At 44.6% G+C, this 20,721-nt stretch overlaps 1 protein-coding gene across 2 annotated transcripts in view; it reads left to right on the forward strand.

Annotated features, from left to right (window-relative positions):
* The first annotated feature begins 6,318 nt into the window (after positions 1–6,318).
* EML3 (EMAP like 3) overlaps positions 6,319–20,721 on the forward strand; it is a 375,337-nt gene continuing 360,934 nt past the window's right edge. For both annotated transcript variants that reach the window (XM_068260560.1, XM_068260561.1), the window contains exon 1: positions 6,319–6,605. In XM_068260560.1, the coding sequence (XP_068116661.1) occupies positions 6,509–6,605 (97 nt within the window). In that variant the 5' untranslated portion in view covers positions 6,319–6,508. The remainder of the gene's footprint in view (positions 6,606–20,721) is intronic.

Consider the following 20,721-nt stretch of genomic DNA (forward strand, 5'->3'; position numbering starts at 1 on the left):
AGCCTATTCATTTGATTCATTAAAAAGAGCCGATTCATTAAAAAGAACCGGATCATTCATGAACCGGTTAATATAGCTTAGAATGCGTCCTGTGCAGGACGCATAGCTTCCGGATCCCGCTGTCTCTCCCCACCTGCCTTCACCTGTCACCCCTTACCTAGCCTAGCACCTGGTGTACCCATGGATGCACCAAGTACCAGGCTAGGTGGGGGTGAGACATAAGGAGGCGGGGAGGACAGCGGGAGCCGGCAGCTTTGCGTCCCACAGGACGCATTCTCTGCTATGTGGGGGGCGGTGGAGATCTTCAATCAACTTAATTGAAGATCACAAGATAAGAGGATACTGTATTCGTGGGACATTTCCGAGGATATTGGCGTGGGAATTTTTTCTTAAAGGTACAGGTAAGTATTTCTGAAGATCGCAAGATAGAGGATACTGTCGTCGTGGGACATAACAGATTATAGTGTGGGACCTTTTCCAGGGATTTGGCGTGGGAACTTTTTCTTAAAGGTACAGGTAAGTATTTCTGGTTAATTAAGAAAATTAAAGGACTTTTTTAGTTGCTGTGTTTTTATTTCATGTAACCCTTTGTGGAAATGGGTAAGGGGTACTTTGTACCCCTATACTCATTTCTCCTGGGAGGGGGGTGGGCATCTGGGGTCCCCTTCTTAAAGGGGACTCCCAGATGCCACCATGAACCCCCCCAGGGAGTCATCGCCCCCACCTCCTCCTGGGGCGCTGGAGGTGGGGAAGAGCCCCTTGTCCATGGATTGGACAAGGGCTCGGGGGGAGAGGGGAAGGCTTGGCCACCCCTCTCCCCCGGAGCCCCCCATACCATGGACCATGCGGGCTGGTATAGCTCAGGTCGCCCGGGGCTCCGCATTCTGGCTATTCCAGCCTGCATGGGGGACAAGGGGTTACAGAGAGCTCGGGAGGGGGGACCCCACTTCATTTTTTTCAGATTTCCCACACTCACACCCATCAGATAAAATATAATAAAAAGTTGTATTTTTTTAATATTGTTTCCTGCTATCTTTTTAACATATCCTGCAAATTTGGTGTTGCTAGGATGCAAGGGGCCTTTGGTATTAACTGTTAGAGTCGGTGGGTGATAATCAACCACATTTATGGGGGTGCAAAAATGCAGAATTTTGCCATTGGCTTGTATTGGGCTTCCTATTTCACTGTTAAAAACCTCAAATCTCTTCAAAGGACAATGGCTCAGCAGTGGCAAATTTTCTAGCATTGTAGGGACTCTTAGGGGGCTCAGGACTGGTGAGTTTGGGGCCCCTAGGCCAAAGAGGTCATATCCTAGGGTTGTTTTTTTGGCAATGATGAACGTAAATCGCCGCCATGTCCGTTAGCAAAGTCTGAATCTCACGCCATGTCGCATGCAGGTAGAAGGCTTATTGTTGTACTTGTACGCCATCGTTGGGTTCCCTACATCTCTGCAAACCAGAGTTATGGGGGTGCAAAAGTGTGCAGGTAGAAGGCATATTGTTGTACTTGCACTCCAATTTTGGGTTTCCTACATTTCTGCAAACTAAAGTTATGGGGGTGCACAATTTTGCCATTGGCTTTCATTGGGCTTCCTATTTCACTTTCAAAAATCTCAAATCTTTTCAAAGGACGATGGCTCAGCAGTGGCAAATTTTCTAGCATTGTAAGGACTCTTAGGGGGCTCAGGACTGGTGAGTCTTTGGCCTCTAGGCCTAGGTTATTGTTTTACTTGTACTCCAACGTTGGGATCCCTACATCTCTGCAAACCAGAGTTATGGGGGTGCAAAGTGCTAAAATCTCCCACAGGCTTTCATTGGGGCCTAGGTTTTGAGGGTACAAAAGCGCAGGTTTCTGTCGAACGGTACGGTTGAGCGACCCCAAATTTTCAGGCTTTGTATGGAGTTTAAGCGGGCTCAGGGCTGGTGATTTTCGGGCCCCTAACACAAAGAGATCATATCCTAGGGTCAAAAAAACCTGTTTATTTTTGCAATGGTACTGGTAATGAACGTAAATCCCTGCTTTGGTGGTTAGCAAAGTCTGAAGCTCACGACATGTCGCATGCAAGTAGAAGGCATATTGTTGTACTTGCACACCAATGTTGGGTTCCCCACATCTATGCAGACTAAAGTTATGGGTGTGCAAATGTGCTGAATTTTGCCATTGGCTTGTATTGGGCTTCCTATTTCACTGTTAAAAACCTCAAATCTCTTCAAAGGACAATGGCTCAGCAGTGGCAAATTTTCTAGCATTGTAGGGACTCTTAGGGGGCTCAGGACGGGTGAGTTTGGGGCCTCTAGGCCAAAGAGGTCATAGCCTAGGGTCACAAAAGCTTGTTTTTTGGCAATGATGCCGGTGACGAACGTAAATCCCCGCCATGGCTGTTAGCAAAGTCTGAAGCTCACGACATGTCGCATGCTGGTAGAAGGCATATTGTTGTACTTGCACTCCAACGTTGGGTTCCCTACATGTCTGCAAACCAGAGTTATGGGGGTGCAAAAGTGCAGAATTTTGCCATTGGCTTTCATTGGGCTCCCTATTTCACTTTCAAAAATCTCAAATCTTTTCAAAGGACAATGGCTCAGCAGTGGCAAATTTTCTAGCATTGTAGGGACTCTTAGGGGGCTCAGGACGGGTGAGTTTGGGGCCTCTAGGCCAAATAGGTCATAGCCTAGGGTCACAAAAGCTTGTTTTTTTTTGGCAATGATGGCGGTGACAAATGTAAATCCCCGCCATGGCCGTTAGCAAAGTCTGAAGCTCACGACATGTCACATGCAGGTAGAAGGCATATTGTTGTACTTGCACTCCAACATTGGGTTCCCTACATCTCTGAAAACCAGAGTTATGGGGGTGCAAAAGTGCTAAAATCCCAATAAGAGTGGAAGGCTGTCTCAAAAGGATTTCAGGACTCGTAGCATTTTCCCAATTATGGTGGTGCTTTGGATGGCAAACACGTGCAAATCACTCCACCACCCAATAGTGACTCCTATTTTTACAATTATAAGGGCTATTTTAGTGTTGTTATGATGGCCTTTGTAATTGCAAGATATGAGTTCATGATGGTGGACATAGGAACTAATAGCTGTGTCTCAGATGGTGGTGTGTTGGAAGCCACAGAAATCTGTCGATGCCTGAAAAATAAAGAATTAAATTTGCCCAGAAATGAGGAGACTGAAAAGTTCTAATTTTGTCTATGTGGCAATTGAGGCATTTCCATTAGGACCGCATCTAATGAAGCCTTATCCTCAAAGGAGTCTGACAAGAGAGCAAAGGATCTTCAATTATCGGCTATCACAAGCCATACTTGCTGTTGAAAATGCCTTCGGCATCCTAGCCCAACAGTTTCGTATTTTCCTGAGACCGATAAATTTGGATCCTGATAAAGTGCAGTAATTGTTCTTGCAACGTGCACTTTGCCCAACTTCCTGAGACGTAAAAGCCCTCAGACATATTGTCCACCCACAATGCTTGATCAGGAGGATATACAGACTGGTACCATCATTGAAGGGGAGTGGCGCAGACACCCAGGGATGGCTGGCCTCCAGCCTGCTCCTCCTGCAAACTCAAGTTTTGATGCTAAAATGAATAACTAATTGTATAAAGACTATTTCTGTTCAGAAGCAGGAGCAGTGTTTTGGCAGGATTCCAGAATGCAGATGACTCAAATGCCATAGTGTGTTATCTACATGCTGAATTTGATTGTTTTTTAACATGACTATGCTATAAAATTTCCCGTTGTCCTATTCTAATCCTTTCACCTTTAGTTTGCCGCTTTCTCCTGCAGCCACTAACATAAGCCGGCTCTTGTCACCTGTGTCCTGCCTGGTACCGGCACAACCGGAAGCACAGCACGGTGCGCTGTCGGAGGGGGATCCACCTGATTTCCCCTTTGCCAACAATCCATGTTGGGCAGGCCACCACTTGCCAGCTGTGTCCTGTTTGCTGGCGGCACTAACAATGACACATCGACCTGTGTCGGTAACAGCAAGGACACTGGTGCCAAGATCCGCCCTGCAGGCCTGGTGTGCCGGGAAAGGGTCTTGCCAAAGGAGCTGTTGCTGCGAGCGACACAACTAGCAGCACTGCAAACTGTGCCACTGGTTGTGTTGCTAACAGCAAGGACACACAGGTGTCAAAAACTGCCCTGCAGGCCTGGTGCGCTGGCAAAGGCTCTTGCCACCCGATATCTTGCTGCAAGCTACACAACCAGCAGCACAGCAACTTGTGCCACCTGTGTCGCTAACAGCAAGGACACTGATGCCAAGATCCGCCATGCAGGCCTGGTGCGCTGGCAAAGGATCTTGCCACCTGTGTTCTTGCTGCAAGCGACACAACGAGCAGCACAGCAACTTGTGCCACCTGTGTCGCTAACAGCAAGGACACTGATGCCAAGATCCGCCATGCAGGCCTGGTGCGCTGGCAAAGGGTCTTGCTACCCATGTACTTGCTGCGAGTGACACTGTATGTTTGACAATAAAAAGTAATAAGTTGTTTGCACTATGGAATCTTGCCAAAAAAACCCAAAACCCTAAAAGTTTATGGGCTGCAAAAAATTACACGTGTTGCAGCCACCTAAGTTCAGATAAACACCAGTTGCATTTTCCCCATGAAAACTACAGCAGCATTCATATGACAAGTGCCTATACCTGAGAGTGCACCCAAGCTGCTAAAGCCACCTGGCCATACACATACAAATCACCGTCACTAACCAACCATGCGTTCAGGAAGCTGGCCAGCACGTTATATTATATTTGCACGTGGGTATAGGTATAAATAACGTTTCTCCTATGTTGCTGTCACTTACAGTAAGTAGTAGAAATCTGACATTACCGACAGATTTTGGACTAGCCCATCTTCTCATGGGGGTTCTCAGGGTTTTCTTTATTTTTAAAAGCACTTAGTAAATGGTAGTAGCACCATCCAACTGCTAAAGAAGTGTATAGTGAGCAGGCAGGCTGGCCAGTATCAGTGTATAAATCTTTTTCAGGAAATGTCTTTATAAAGAATAAAGGTCATGCTGAGAATCCCCCATGAAGAGATGGACTAGCCCAAAATCTGTCAGTAATGTCAGATATCTACTACCTACTGTGATAGCAACATAGGTGAAAAATAATTTATGGCTCATTTTACTCTGGAAGAAATGTACTGCTTATTTGCATGTGTTTTAAATTGTGATATTTTCGCGACAGTTCCTCTTTAAATTAGGAAGTGCGCTGCTAATATAAGGGCACACCTGGCTACTTAAACTGGGGAGGCGCTGCTAATACTGGGGCCTATGTAGCTACCTATACTGTGGGAGAGGGATACTTAATACTGGGGACACACTTGCATCCTATGCTGGTCCTGCCCCCCTACTTACCTTGGGAGTAGGAAGCCTCGGGACCCTAATGGGGCTTCTGCCGTCCTTCTAGGTACCCCGTTCCAGTGCTGGCAGCCCCTGAAAATCCGCCGACAAGCTTGTTGGTGGTGCGCTCCTGCATATTACCAGTAGTCATCCGGCTCCAGGACCATAATAATCCTGTGAAGAGCAGTGACTTTCGTTCGTGTTCCAGCAGAAATAGCTGAGCCCGATAAGACCTGCTCTACTCCGATCAAGCTTGGCTATTTCGGCTGGAGCCAATCGGAAAGCCACCACTGCCCCTGAGCAAGGTGCGTTGCTATGGTCCTAGACAGTTTGGGAATCCATCCCAGAGCAGGATCGAAAGGATGGAGGAAGACGGGAAAAGCCTCTTTAAGATCCAGATGCTTATCCCTTCTGAGGTAAGTACCCCCATGGACTCATTTTTTCATTACAGGTTTTCTTTAAGTTTGCTATGTGGCCCCGAATTCAAAAGTTTGCACACCCCTATGTCTAAACACTACTTGTTTGTAAACAATTTCAGAGACTCTGCATTATACAGTATATTATACAAATCATCCACATTTAAAATGTACAGTATAATCTTTTTGCAGCAGTGGTTATTTCGTGCATGGACTAGGTGCAATAAAGGAGGGGCTCAGGCCCAGAGTATGCAGACAGCCCGTCAGCTGACCCACTGCCTCAGTGTACAAACAGGGAAAACTCGGTGCCTGATCAAATAACTGTTACTTTTCTTACATTAATAACTTTATGTCACCTCACATTCAAAGAATAAGCATTAAATTCTCGGCCATGGGAAGAAGTACAACGATTCCAGCGAAGCTCTAACTATAAATGTATCTCAACCCTACAACAGTGATGTTTTGTGCTTCTGCATTTGCTCTGTTTTGCTGTCCCACACTCACTCGGCTCTCTTCACAATCAGCTCTGCCTGTCTCTTGAATGGGGAAGTGAGACGCGCTTCCTGAGGGAGGGACAGTAGTAGTGACACTGTCTGCAGAAGGAAGAGACTGCGGGGGAGAGAGACGTGGTAATAATTGCAGAAGTGCTGCACAAGAAACTGAAACAGATTCAGCAGTGAGTGAGTTGGAGGGAGTGTTGTTTTGGAGGTAGTGCGCGGCAGTTTCTCCGTCAAGCTCCCCGTGAACATCTATGGAGTTACCACAAGAGAAGGGGGAGTTGGATAGCACTAAATCGGTGGCACCTCTCAGGACAAGTACAACTGGAAAGAATGAGCACCAGCCTGCAGGTGAGTGGAGATATGAACTGTAGAAGACTTCTTTAGAAGTTCGTGAATGCATACTATGTGCAGAAGTCTTACTTATAGTTAATATGGCTATAGGCACATTGATGATGAAAACAGATTTATTGTATGGTCTGTCATTTTGGTCACGTCTGGCCAATATCTGATCAGTGCCTCAGAATGGATTTATAACAAATTTGATTTATTTGGGGTGGTGAGCCTGTGATTTGAAATTCCGGTAAATATGGACCAACTGGACAAATTTATAAAGCTTTGAATTGATCTGATCAGAATCTGTAGAATATCATAGGGTGCTTGGAGGGCCATAATTTGCTATTCCCTGAGTACAGTATTTCATTATTCAGTAAGCATTATTTTTCTTTCCACACTTTGCTTTCTGCACATTAAAGGACCACTCCAGCGGAAAAAGTAAGCATTTAAAGGGACCTTAACTTCTTTTTAAAATTGATATTTGGACTTACCTGGGGCTTCCTACAGCCCACTGTAGCCTGCGAGGTCTCCCGGCATCCTCCTGGCTCCTCTCCCGGTCCCGCTGGCGGCTCGTTAATCTGTGACTTCAGGCTAAAGTCACAGATGTGCGCCCCTGCCGCGCACGCTACACGTCACCGGTCGGTTTGAGAGTCTTGCACATGGACGGTTCTCTTATACTGAACGCGTAGTGTGCGTGGCAGGGGTGCGCATCTGTGACTTCGGCCTGATGTCGCAGGTTAACGGAGCCGCCAGAAGGACCAGGAGAGGAGCCATGAGGATGCTGGGGGACCTTGCGGGCTACGGTGGGCTGGAGGAAGCTCCAGGTAAGTCCAATTATTGATTTTAAAAGGAGCTCAGGGTCCCTTTAAAATCTGACAGAACCAACAGGTTTTGGACCAGTCCATCTCCTCATGGGGGATTCTCAAGGTTTTCTTTGTTTTCAAAAGCATTTCCATAATGGCAGTTTAGCTGCCAAAATAGTAAGATACCAGCCAGCATCCCTACTCACTTGCACTCTATTTTGGCAGTTAGACTTGGCACTGCCATTCAGGAAATGCTTTTGGCAACAAAGAAAACCCTGAGAATCCCACATGAGGAGATGGACTAGTCCAAAACCTGTTGGTTCTGTCAGATTTTAACTGCTTACTTTTTCGCTGGAGTGGCCCATTAATGTGTGGCAACACACTATGCATAACTTTGAATGTAGCCATTCACTATGCACAGTATAATTTTAACACAATGTTGTTTGCATTTTTTGTGCACCACACGTTATAATGAAAGTGACATTGAATGTAGATAACACAAACAAATGCTTTCTTCGAAAAGTGTGGCAATAGATTTTTTTTCTGCAGAAAAACGCATGCTTAAGTCGCATGCCCAAGTGCAAAAATGCGTTCGAGCGAACACATCAAAAAATACATCCAAACTCGCATGCATTTTACATCTGCTCTTTATGGTTGGCATATGAATTAGGCCTAAGATGAAGCTTGTCTGCCTTTTTTATAGCAGTGCTGTATGGATGGACGTGTAGGAGCTGTCAGGTCTGGATACCTGAGCAATCTCTGACAATGCTTTATATACCTAAATAACCTTGTTTAGCTAAAGTTTGTCATGCCTAACCTATCAGAATGTATTGTCTGGTGGGGGCTACTTTCTTCAAGTTTCACAAACTGATATTACCTGTTTCTGAAACCCTTTGACAGGGGTCACTCTTGAAATCACAGGCATCTTTCTCAATTCAAAAAGTAAAGATTTCCTATGCGGCTGCTGTGTTTTCAGGAGCCATCCGCAATTCTGTACTGCGTTTAAAAAAGGTATCAATCTGCACTACTTTTCCGCACAAAGAGTACGATTCCTCTTTGAAATTCACTGGTTACTGTAACAAAAAAGGCCTGCGGGGAACCGTAGGACTGTGACGAGGGGGAAAAAAAGTTTTATAAATACCTAGTGAAAGCATGTATCCAGGAGCACCCACTCAATGCTCAACAATAAAGAGGTGTGTGCACAGATCCTCACCCTTGTACCACAGGGTCAAAGCAATCTGTAGTCCACAAAGGATCGGCACCACACAATATATGTATTTCAAATAGCTCTTAAGCTTTTATTGCATAGTAGAAGATTGACAGGCATTGACAGGCAGTCTTATAAATACCTAGGGCTTCCTCCAACCCCCTCCGCACAGATATCTTCCTTGCTGCATTCTAAGGCCTCTTAGATCTCCCGGTAGCAGCCCCATTCTCCCCGACCAGTCGGCATACTGTGCTTGTGCAGCCAGGCCACGTGCACCTACACCGCTGTGATCCTGTCGCCGGGAGTGTTCTGCGACTACACTGTACTACTGCGCAGGCGCAGAACGCTCCCAGCTGCGGGAGCGAGACAGGAGAGCACGCTTGGCTACACTCCTCCTGCACTGACTGGCCGCGGAGAAAGGGGCTGCTGCAGGGAGATATAGGAGGCTTTAGACCGCGGCAATGGAGGGTGTGTGGAGGGGGCTGAAGGAAGCCTCAGGTATTTATTTATTGTATTTATAAGCGCCAACATATTACGCAGCGCTGGACATTAATTTAGGTTACAGACAATATTTAGGGGTGACATACAGCAAAATGACAATACATGAATACAAGAAAGACCAGATCATGCAGCACAGTAGGAATACAAGGTAATGCTTAGTCAGTCACTGGAGGGGAGCATGGAGATTAGGCAAGTTAGGTTCACTCAGATGCATAGCATGGGTTCACAGTAATGGAGGTGCATGATCAGGTAGGACACAAAAGGAGGACCCTGCCCAAAGACTTACAATCTAGAGGGAGAGGTAAGGTAACACGAAAGGTAGGGGACCAGAGTTCAGCTGTGGGTTTAGAGCACTTGTGAGGGGTAGTAGGCCAGAGTGAAAAAGTGAGTTTTGAGGGCTTTCTTGAAGATGTTGAAGGAGGGGGCTTGCCTAATGGGTGGAGGTAGGGAGTTCCATAGTGTTGGAGCAGCTCTTGAGAAGTCCTGGAGGCGTGCATGGGACAGGGTAATGCGGGGGCGGTTAGGCGAAGTTCATTGGAAGAGCGGAGTGAACAGCTAGGTGTGTACCTCTGAGTAAGATCGGAAATGTAGGTTGGACAGGTTTTGTGGACAGATTTGTAGGTCAGACACAGTATCTTGAATCTGATTCAGGACTGGATAGGAAGCCAGTGGAGGGATTCAAGGAGGGGATCCGCTGTGGTGGAGCGATGGGATCAGTGGATAATTCTGGCTGCCGCATTCATGATGGACTGTAGTGGGGCTGTTCGGGTCATAGGGAGACCAGACAGCAGGGCATTGCAGTAGTCAAGGCGGGAAATTATGAGGGTATGGATGAGGAGTTTGGTGGTGGCAGAGGTCAGGAAAGGGCGAATCTTATAAAAATCAGATTGGACATGCTGGAAAAATCTTTATATTCGATCTAATGGAATATTCGAACTAAATTATCTAATCGAAAAAAAATTAAAAATTGTACCATGTATGGCCACCCTTCGACTGTGTTTCTCTCGGGGCCTGTTTCCACTACACGCAGATTGGATACAGAATGGATGCAGAAAAACTGACTCCAATGAATGTCTATGGGAAAAACTGCATCAGAAAAATTGCGTTTAGGCATTCATTGGAGTTGGTTTTTCTGCATCAATTCTGCATCCAATCTGCGTGTAGTGGAAACAGGCCCTCAGAGTTTTTGACCCTGCACACCCCTAATATATGTGCAGTTTTTGCCCTTTTAGGGCCTGTTTCCACTACACACGGATTCTGGATGCAGAAAACTGACTCCAATGAATGCCTATGGGCCTGTTTCCCCTAAACATGATTTTTTTGATGCAGATTTCCCATAGGCATCCATTGGAGTCAGTTTATCTGCACCCAGAATCTGCGTGTAGTGGAAACAGGCCCTTAGTATTACAGCTTTAGTGTGACTGTCTTTAGTGCCATACAGGTCTTATTTCTTATGTATTCAAGTCATGTAATGTAATATTCTACACTGCGTATTTGGGAGGATGGAGACCCATACATATAACACCAGAGATATCATTTCAAAAGTGGCAGTAGACATATTTTTAGTAGCAATCTGCAATAAATTTGTTGCCTGATCCAGTTGGACATGGCCAGACTGGACAACGTTTAGGACTGGGTCCCACTAGTAATCGCAATCTAAACACTTTGCAACACTAATTTCAGAGCAATTTTTGCAGTACTTTGGAGAAATGCAATATCACCCATGCATCCCCTCAGAGCCAAATACTCCAATAATCTGCAGGCAGCGCGATTGGGATTCCCCTAGGCCAGTGATGGCTAACCTTTCAGAGGCCGAGTGCCCAAACTCCGACCTAACATCGACTTATTTATCACTGAGTGCCAGTGTGGTGGTGGTGGTGGGGGGGGGAGTTTGTGCCGCAGCTAACGTAATGATGTAACAGCGAGGCATAAGAAAGCAGTGTTTCCGCCATGATGTGGTGAAGCAAGGATTCGCATCATGGGTTTGCAGAAACTGTGTAATGCTATTTATTAGTATACCTGCCGTCACCCCAAAGCAGCAAATATAGCCAACTATGACCATAAAATAATAAATGCAGCAACAGTTACCCCAGACACCAGAAAATAAATGCAATGTGGGCAACATTTCATCAGAAAATAACGCAATGTTGGTAACATTTCAGCAGAAAATAATGCAGTGGGCAACATTACAGCAGAGAATAAACGCAGTGGGCAGCATTTCAGCAGAAAATAACGCAATGTGGGCAACAATTCACTAGAAAATAAACGCAGTGGGCCACATTTCAGAAGAAAATAAACGCAGTGGGCCACATTTCAGCAGAAAATAAACGCAGTGGGCCACATTTCAGCAGAAAATAAACGCAGTGGGCCACATTTCAGCAGAAAATAAACGCAGTGGGCCACATTTCAGCTGCAAATAAACGCAGTGGGCAACATTTCAGCAGAAAATAAACACAGTGGGCAAGATTTCAGCAGAAAATAAACGCAGTGGGCCACATTTCAGCAGAAAATAAACGCAGTTGGCCACATTTCAGCAGAAAATAAACGCAGTGGGCCACATTTCAGCAGAAAATAAACGCAGTGGGCCACATTTCAGCAGAAAATAAACGCAGTGGGCCACATTTCACCAGAAAATAAACGCAGTGGGCCACATTTCAGCTGAAAATAAACGCAGTGGGCCACATTTCAGCAGAAAATAACGCAATGTGGCCAACATTTCAGCAGAAAATAAACGCAGTGGGCCACATTTCAGCAGAAAATAAACGCAGTGGGCCACATTTCAGCAGAAAATAAATGCAGTTGGCCACATTTCAGCTGAAAATAAACGCAGTGGGCAACATTTCAGCAGAAAATAATGCAATGTGGCCAACATTTCAGCAGAAAATAAACGCAGTGGGCCACATTTCAGCAGAAAATAAACGCAGTGGGCCACATTTCAGCTGAAAATAATGCAATGTGGCCAACATTTCAGCAGAAAATAAATGCAGTGGGCCACATTTCAGCAGAAAATAAATGCAGTGGGCAACATTTCAGCAGAAAATAAATGCAGTGGGCAACATTTCAGCAGAAAATAACGCAATGTGGACAACATTTCAGCAGAAAATAAACGCAGTGGGCAACATTTCAGCAGAAAATAATGCAATGTGGCCAACATTTCAGCAGAAAATAAATGCAGTGGGCCACATTTCAGCAGAAAATAAATGCAGTGGGCAACATTTCAGCAGAAAATAAATGCAGTGGGCAACATTTCAGCAGAAAATAACGCAATGTGGGCAACATTTCAGCAGAAAATAATGCAATGTGGCCAACATTTCAGCAGAAAATAAATGCAGTGGGCCACATTTCAGCAGAAAATAAATGCAGTGGGCAACATTTCAGCAGAAAATAAATGCAGTGGGCAACATTTCAGCAGAAAATAACGCAATGTGGACAACATTTCAGCAGAAAATAAACGCAGTGGGCAACATTTCAGCAGAAAATAAACGCAGTGGGCCACATTTCAGCAGAAAATAAATGCAGTGGGCAACATTTCAGAAGAAAATAGACACAGTGGGCAAAATTTCACCTGAAAATAATGTAAAGTAGGCAACATTTCACCAGAAAATATACGCAGTGGGCCACATTTCACCAGAAAATAAACACAGTGGGCCACATTTCAGCAGAAAATAAACACAGTGGGCCACATTTTACCAGAAAATAAACACAGTGGGCCACATTTCAGCAGAAAATAAATGCAGTGGGCCACATTTCAGCAGAAAATAAACGCAGTGGGCCACATTTCACCAGAAAATAATGCAATGTGAGCAACATTTCACCAGAAAATATACGCAGTGGGCCACATTTCACCAGAAAATAAACACAGTAGGCCACATTTCAGAAGAAAATAAACGCAGTGGGCCACATTTCACCAGAAAATAAACGCAGTGGGCCACATTTCACCAGAAAATAAACGCAGTGGGCCACATTTCACCAGAAAATAATGCAATGTGAGCAACATTTCACCAGAAAATAAACGCAGTGGGCCACATTTCACCAGAAAATAAACGCAAAATTGCGTTTAGGCATTCATTGGAGTCGTTTTTTCTGCATCAATTCTGCATCCAATCTGCGTGTAGTGGAAACAGGCCCTCAGAGTTTTTGACCCTGCACACCCCTAATATATGTGCAGTTTTTGCCCTTTTAGGGCCTGTTTCCACTACACACGGATTCTGGATGCAGAAAACTGACTCAAATGAATGCCTATGGGCCTGTTTCCACTAAACATGATTTTTTTGATGCAGATTTCCCATAGGCATCCATTGGAGTCAGTTTATCTGCACCCAGAATCTGCGTGTAGTGGAAACAGGCCCTTAGTATTACAGCGTTAGTGTGACTGTCTTTAGTGCCATACAGGTCTTATTTCTTATGTATTCAAGTCATGTAATGTAATTCTACACTGCGTATTTGGGAGGATGGAGACCCATACATATAACACCAGAGATATCATTTCAAAAGTGGCAGTAGACATATTTTTAGTAGCAATCTGCAATACATTTGTTGCCTGATCCAGTTGGACATGGCCAGACTGGACAACGTTTAGGACTGGGTCCCACTAGTAATCGCAATCTAAACACTTTGCAACACTAATTTCAGAGCAATTTTTGCAGTACTTTGGAGAAATGCAATATCACCCATGCATCCCCTCAGAGCCAAATACTCCAATAATCTGCAGGCAGCGCGATTGGGATTCCCCTAGGCCAGTGATGGCTAACCTTTCAGAGGCCGAGTGCTCAAACTGCGACCTAACATCGACTTATTTATCACTGAGTGCCAGTGTGGTGGTGGTGGGGGGGGGGAGTTTGCGCCGCAGCTAACGTAATGATGTACCAGCGAGGCATAAGAAAGCAGTGTTTCCGCCATGATGTGGTGAAGCAAGGATTCGCATCATGGGTTTGCAGAAACTGTGTAATGCTATTTATTAGTATACCTGCCGTCACCCCAAAGCAGCAAATATAGCCAACTATGACCATAAAATAATAAATGCAGCAACAGTTACCCCAGACACCAGAAAATAAATGCAATGTGGGCAACATTTCATCAGAAAATAACGCAATGTTGGTAACATTTCAGCAGAAAATAATGCAGTGGGCAACATTACAGCAGAGAATAAACGCAGTGGGCAGCATTTCAGCAGAAAATAACGCAATGTGGGCAACAATTCACTAGAAAATAAACGCAGTGGGCCACATTTCAGAAGAAAATAAACGCAGTGGGCCACATTTCAGCAGAAAATAAACGCAGTGGGCCACATTTCAGCAGAAAATAAACGCAGTGGGCCACATTTTAGCAGAAAATAAACGCAGTGGGCCACATTTCAGCTGAAAATAAACGCAGTGGGCAACATTTCAGCAGAAAATAAACACAGTGGGCAAGATTTCAGCAGAAAATAAACGCAGTGGGCCACATTTCAGCAGAAAATAAACGCAGTGGGCCACATTTCAGCAGAAAATAAACGCAGTGGGCCACATTTCAGCAGAAAATAAACGCAGTGGGCCACATTTCAGCTGAAAATAAACGCAGTGGGCCACATTTCAGCAGAAAATAACGCAATGTGGCCAACATTTCAGCAGAAAATAAACGCAGTGGGCCACATTTCAGCAGAAAATAAACGCAGTGGGCCACATTTCAGCAGAAAATAAATGCAGTGGGCCACATTTCAGCAGAAAATAAACGCAGTGGGCAACATTTCAGCAGAAAATAACGCAATGTGGACAACATTTCAGCAGAAAATAAACGCAGTGGGCAACATTTCAGCAGAAAATAAACGCAGTGGGCCACATTTCAGCAGAAAATAAATGCAGTGGGCAACATTTCAGAAGAAAATAGACACAGTGGGCAAAATTTCACCTGAAAATAATGCAAAGTAGGCAACATTTCACCAGAAAATATACGCAGTGGGCCACATTTCACCAGAAAATAAACACAGTGGGCCACATTTCAGCAGAAAATAAACACAGTGGGCCACATTTTACCAGAAAATAAACACAGTGGGCCACATTTCAGCAGAAAATAAGTGCAGTGGGCCACATTTCAGCAGAAAATAAACGCAGTGGGCCACATTTCACCAGAAAATAATGCAATGTGAGCAACATTTCACCAGAAAATATACGCAGTGGGCCACATTTCACCAGAAAATAAACACAGTGGGCCACATTTCAGAAGAAAATAAACGCAGTGGGCCACATTTCACCAGAAAATAAACGCAGTGGGCCACATTTCACCAGAAAATAAACGCAGTGGGCCACATTTCACCAGAAAATAATGCAATGTGAGCAACATTTCACCAGAAAATAAACGCAGTGGGCCACATTTCACCAGAAAATAAACGCAATGTGGGCCACATTTCACCAGAAAATAAACACAGTGGGCAACATTTTACCTGTAAAAAAAGGAATGTACTCACCTGACAGAAGTCTCCTCTCCCGGCCGGCCTCTGGCGCGCAACTCCCCGGATGATCCTCCTGCATATCTCCCGCACTCGCGCTGAATGCAATAGCAGGGCTACGGGAAGATGGCGCCCGAAGCCCTGTACTGGAGACACAAATAGTCTCCAGTACAGCGCTTCGGACGCCATCTTCCCGTAGCCCTGCTCTGCCTCCCGAGAGGCTGCGGGCTGGAGCGGGGCTGCGGGCTATGAACTGGCGCGGCGTCTAGTAGACGCTGCGGCCAGTTCATGCAGTTCATAGCGCAGCGATGGCGTGCCAGCAGATTCGGCTACGCGTTCCAGGTCTGGCACGCGTGCGATAGGTTCACCAATGCTGCCCTAGGCCTAGTGGAACCACCCTCATAGGGTTCCACTGTTGCAGCGCTGCAGAAGTGCTCGTAGTTACCCCAGCCCTTAGGCTGTATTTACATGGATCTTTTTGTAAAATGTGAATCCTGGAAAATACCATAAATATGTAAATAAAACTTTTTGTACTGAATAAAAGAGGAATAGGAGGCAAATAATTTCAACTTGCATGCAAATTTAATTTAATCAACATGCTGGTTGGAACTGGGCCAATTAAAATCATTAAGAAATGTATTTTGATTCCAAGCCATATGCAATTTGCATGTTAGTCAGAATTATTTGCATCTAACTGACCATATCGTACTGAATTCGGGGAATAAAGGAAGTAGTGTACAGATCCATTTGTTATTTTACTTTGTGTGGCAGAGCAAAGAAGGTGTGTGCTGCAGTGTCTCAATTACCTTCTATACCACTTTTCAGCTTATACTGGCTGTGCTGTGCCTTGTGTGATGAAGACAGCTTACCTCCAATAGGAGAGTGTGGCATTAAAGGCATGATATGCACCTGTTGCTGCACAATTTAACTCATCGCACAACCTGGAGTTTCTGCATGATCTTTTCCAGTACACTGATAAATTTGTGCTGATGTCCATGGTAATATCCGACACCCTGTCGTTGATGTTCCATGTGCTGTGCTGGCACATAACAAGGTTTTGTGCTTCCACCTCTGCAGAAGATTGTCTGTCGGTCGCCTTGCAGTGAGTACAATGTACCTGTGCTAAATATATTTTCAATGTATTGCCATGTATTTTGAATGAGTCAGTAATTTTCTTTTGTGGTTTCTTACCTGCAGATGACAGAGTGAAAAGCTTTGCAATCAGTACACTTTCTGGATGAGTAAGATGATAGTTGCTAGGGTGGACCATGACACATGCTTCAGAAGCTACCTGGTAGGATCTGAAAGGGCAAGTTATGCCCATATCCCAAAAACATATGTGGTGACAAGTCAGTGAGGCATTCTGAAACTAAGTAATTTGGAGAACTGTATGACATGCACATGCGTGTGCAGATTCCATTAAAAACACAGTAACTCCAACTAGTTAAACTATTTTAAATTTTAAGGAATTTTTCTTTCCCTGATGACCATCGTAGACATTGGTGGCCATGGATGCGGAGTCAGTGTGGACTCCACTATATTTATGAATTCCATCAGGGGAATGTAGCTTCTGGGTGGACAGTTTGGAATCACTCCTACCTCTTGTGGTTGATGGAGAGTCTATGCTGCTTTTCTTGGTGGACAAGGCTTTCCTCTTGGTCAGTAGCTAATTTACACATTTAACACTTTACACTAATTTTAGCTTTACACATACAAAGGCCTAGACTGCACCAGTAAGGTCATCAATTATCACCTCAGTCAAGCAGAGGGAATGTATTCCAAACTGTTATCATTGTGCAGCCAAAGTCTATAAGGAGGCCAAAGTTGCCATTTTCTTACATAACTTTGTCCACAAGTGTGAGAACACAAAATTTGGTGAACTTCAAGAGCACGTAATCTGTGGCGTACCGGCCTATTCTGAGGGTGAATGCAGGGGAAGGGCTGGCCCTAGGTTTCACAGCGCCCTGAGCGAAACCTGATTTTGGTGCCCCCCCCTCCTTCATCCTCGCACGTACACACACACACAGGCCCATATGCAATTCACCTTTTCTCCTGAGTTACCTCCTAGGACAGTGGTTCCCAACTTTTTTGAAGTCGTGACACATCACACCAAATGCTCAGATCTCCGTGACACATCACATGTATAATAGAAAATTACTAATAACCACAAAATGGATGGGAAGAGTGCTTTATCCTGAATACACTTAAAAATGAAGGATAGAAACTTTCAGGAATATTAACAAAAACAATCAGTGGGACAGTTAGCCCTCCATTTTGAATGATTGCAGGGCACCCACAATTTTCACCTCGTGTTATAGCTGCATTCCCCCCCCCCAAAAAAAAAAACGCCCTCAAACTCAGTATAGGTAGGTAGCCAGGTATAGGTGCCCCCAGTATAGGATCTCATGTGTAGGTGCCCTCAATATAGGTAGCCAAGCATAGGTGCCCCCAGTATAGGAAGTCAGGTGTAGGTCTCCTCCCATAGGTAGCCAGGCATCAGTGCCTCCAGTATAAGTAGCCAGGTGTTGGTTCCCTCAGTATAGGTAGCCAGTAGTAGGTGCCCTCCCTCCGTTAGATAGCCAGCTATAGGTGCCCCCTTGGAAGCCGGCGCCCTGAGCGACCGCTCGGGTCGCTCAGGTCAAAGGCCGGCTATGTGCATGGGAAGTGCATTGAATTTGCAAGTCTGCAAATTAATTTTTCTCCTCTGGAGAAGTTCCCTGGAAGTTCCACGACGTACCTGTATGTCATCTGTACCCACATTGTTATGTTGTTACACGAAAATTGTGTTGTGTAGTTACACGAAAATTGTGTTGTGTATAGTTTTATTGTTTACCTTGTGTTAAGCTTGATTACAAGATTTACCAGATTACCAGCTTGATATACTGTGCATGTTCAAATTCTTATTTAAAGAATATTGTATAGGTGCGAAGTATGTTTTTCATTAACCATTTATGCCGCCTGGACATGATTGTCACGTCCAGGCAGGTGCTGTAGCGCTGCTGCGTGCTCCTGCACGCGCGCCTGTGCGCACGTGTTGTCCCCCGTTAGCCCAGAGATCAATGAATGGGAACATAGTTCCCATTCATTGATCTAAGTTTATGTTCCCATTCATTGATCTAAGTCCACAAAAGATCCAGCAAGCACGGGTGCATTTTTCAAAACTGCTTGCTATCAGGCCACAAAGATTTAAAAATATTTCCAGGGTTAAACCACAACAGAAGTGGCTTGCTGTGAAAACTCCTACATCGTCATGGTTTTCCCCACACCAACCAGGATGCTCAAAACATGTCGTACCTTTTAAATAATGTTTTTAATTACTTGGATTGTATACATTCTACTCCAGGTAGTGGGTAGTAGGTACTCCAGGTAATGGGAAGATTATCTAATAAGTCCTGCTTTCTAAAAATGAGTTATTGGTGTGGGCATGGGGAGTCCTGGTGGTGTTCTTACTGCCATGGATTAGATTAGCTTTCTCAGCAAACCGGCTGTTCTTAGACGGGAACCTAAACTGAGAAGGATATGGATTTTTCCTTTTAAAATAATACTGTTTGTCTGACTCTCCTGCTGATCATGTGTCTCTAATACTTTTAGCCCCAGCCCCCGAACTAGCATGCAGATCAAATGCTCCGACTGAAGTCAGACTGGATTAGCTGCATGCTTGTTTCAGCCACTTCTGAAGTCAAATAGATCAGCAGGACTGCCAAGCAACTGGTATTGTTTAAAATGAAACATTCATATCCCTCTCAGTTAAGGTTCCCTTTTATACTACTAAAGTTTGGTATTTAGAAAAAGTTAGTTCATAGTTTCTGGATTACCACTAATTTAAGCACAGGCTTTTGCAAGTGTTTCCTGCCATCTGCTTCTAGAACACTGCATGCTACATTTACTGCCCTCAAAAGTAACACTCTACAACTGCTCTTGTATAAGCTGGCACATTGGCATGAATGTTTCCATTCATGCCAATGTCCCAGCTTATACAAGAGCAGTTGTGAGTTTTATGGTTTGTACCCACTGGGCAGAAACAAGTTTATTTTCTTCGATCGCATGCAGTCATGGATCCAAAAAGAAACGCAAGTACACATGGTTCTCCACTTTTTTTTTTTTTTTTTTAGAATAAATGTATTTGGTTCAACCCAAATAACTGGTACAGTCATTAGCTTTGAACAGCAAATGCATGAAAAATGCACAGAATTTCTTGGAAAAATGCATGAAAAATTTTGGAAACAAGACCTTAGCACGAGGACACTATCTGTGTAAAGCTAAAGTACACAGTCATAGCCATTTTAAGGGGCCGGCACCCCGCATACAGTTTTTGGTTAGAGATGACCCGTACCTCCGATTTTCGGTTCGCGAACTTCCGCGAAAGGTTCGGTTCACACAAACTTTCGCGAACCGCAATAGACTTCAATGGGGAGGCAAACTTTGAAAACTAGAAACACTTATGCTGGCCACAAAAATGATGGAAAAGATGTTTCAAGGGGTCTAACATCTGAGTTTTTGCATGGATGAGTGGGATAGACGCCAAAAGTCCCGGGGAAAAAATCTGCATTTGCCGCAAAGCAGCGTTTTGAGGGCAGAAATCACATTGAATGCTAAATTGCAGGCCTAAAGTGCTTTAAAACATCTTACATGTGTATACATCAATCAGGGAGTGTAATTAGAGTACTGCTTCACACTGACACACCAAACACACGGTGTAACGCACCGCAAACAGCTGTTTGCGTAGTGACGGCCGTGCTGGACTGGTGCGCACCATGGCGAGAGTGCAGGCCATGGCAGTTTTCAAGCCCATATGGTCGCCGGGCTGTAGTAGCTCAATGATAGAACAACAGTGACTGTCCAGCTGATCAGTCCACAATGAAGCAACGACCTTATTATCTTCTTGTATGTAGGTAGACATAGGTAGCTGCCCCAGTATAGGTAGATAGGCATAGGTAGGTGCCCCAGTAGTTAGCTAAGTGAAATATATTAAAGATAGTGTTGCGCCAACACCAGTCTGCTGCTAGTACTGTTAGAGGAGTCCCACTTCCTCATATAGATATAAATGTAGTGATAGTGAACTAACAGACTGCGCTAAAAATATTTTGATTTAAAACAACCTTTAATATAAGTAATTAATTAATCAGGAGAAAACTTCTTCAATAGTATAAAATGTCCATAAAAACAAAACATAAAAATAAAATTAAAAATAAAAAT

Source organism: Hyperolius riggenbachi, chromosome 11 (genome assembly GCF_040937935.1).
Source record: "Hyperolius riggenbachi isolate aHypRig1 chromosome 11, aHypRig1.pri, whole genome shotgun sequence".
NCBI lineage: Eukaryota > Metazoa > Chordata > Amphibia > Anura > Hyperoliidae > Hyperolius > Hyperolius riggenbachi.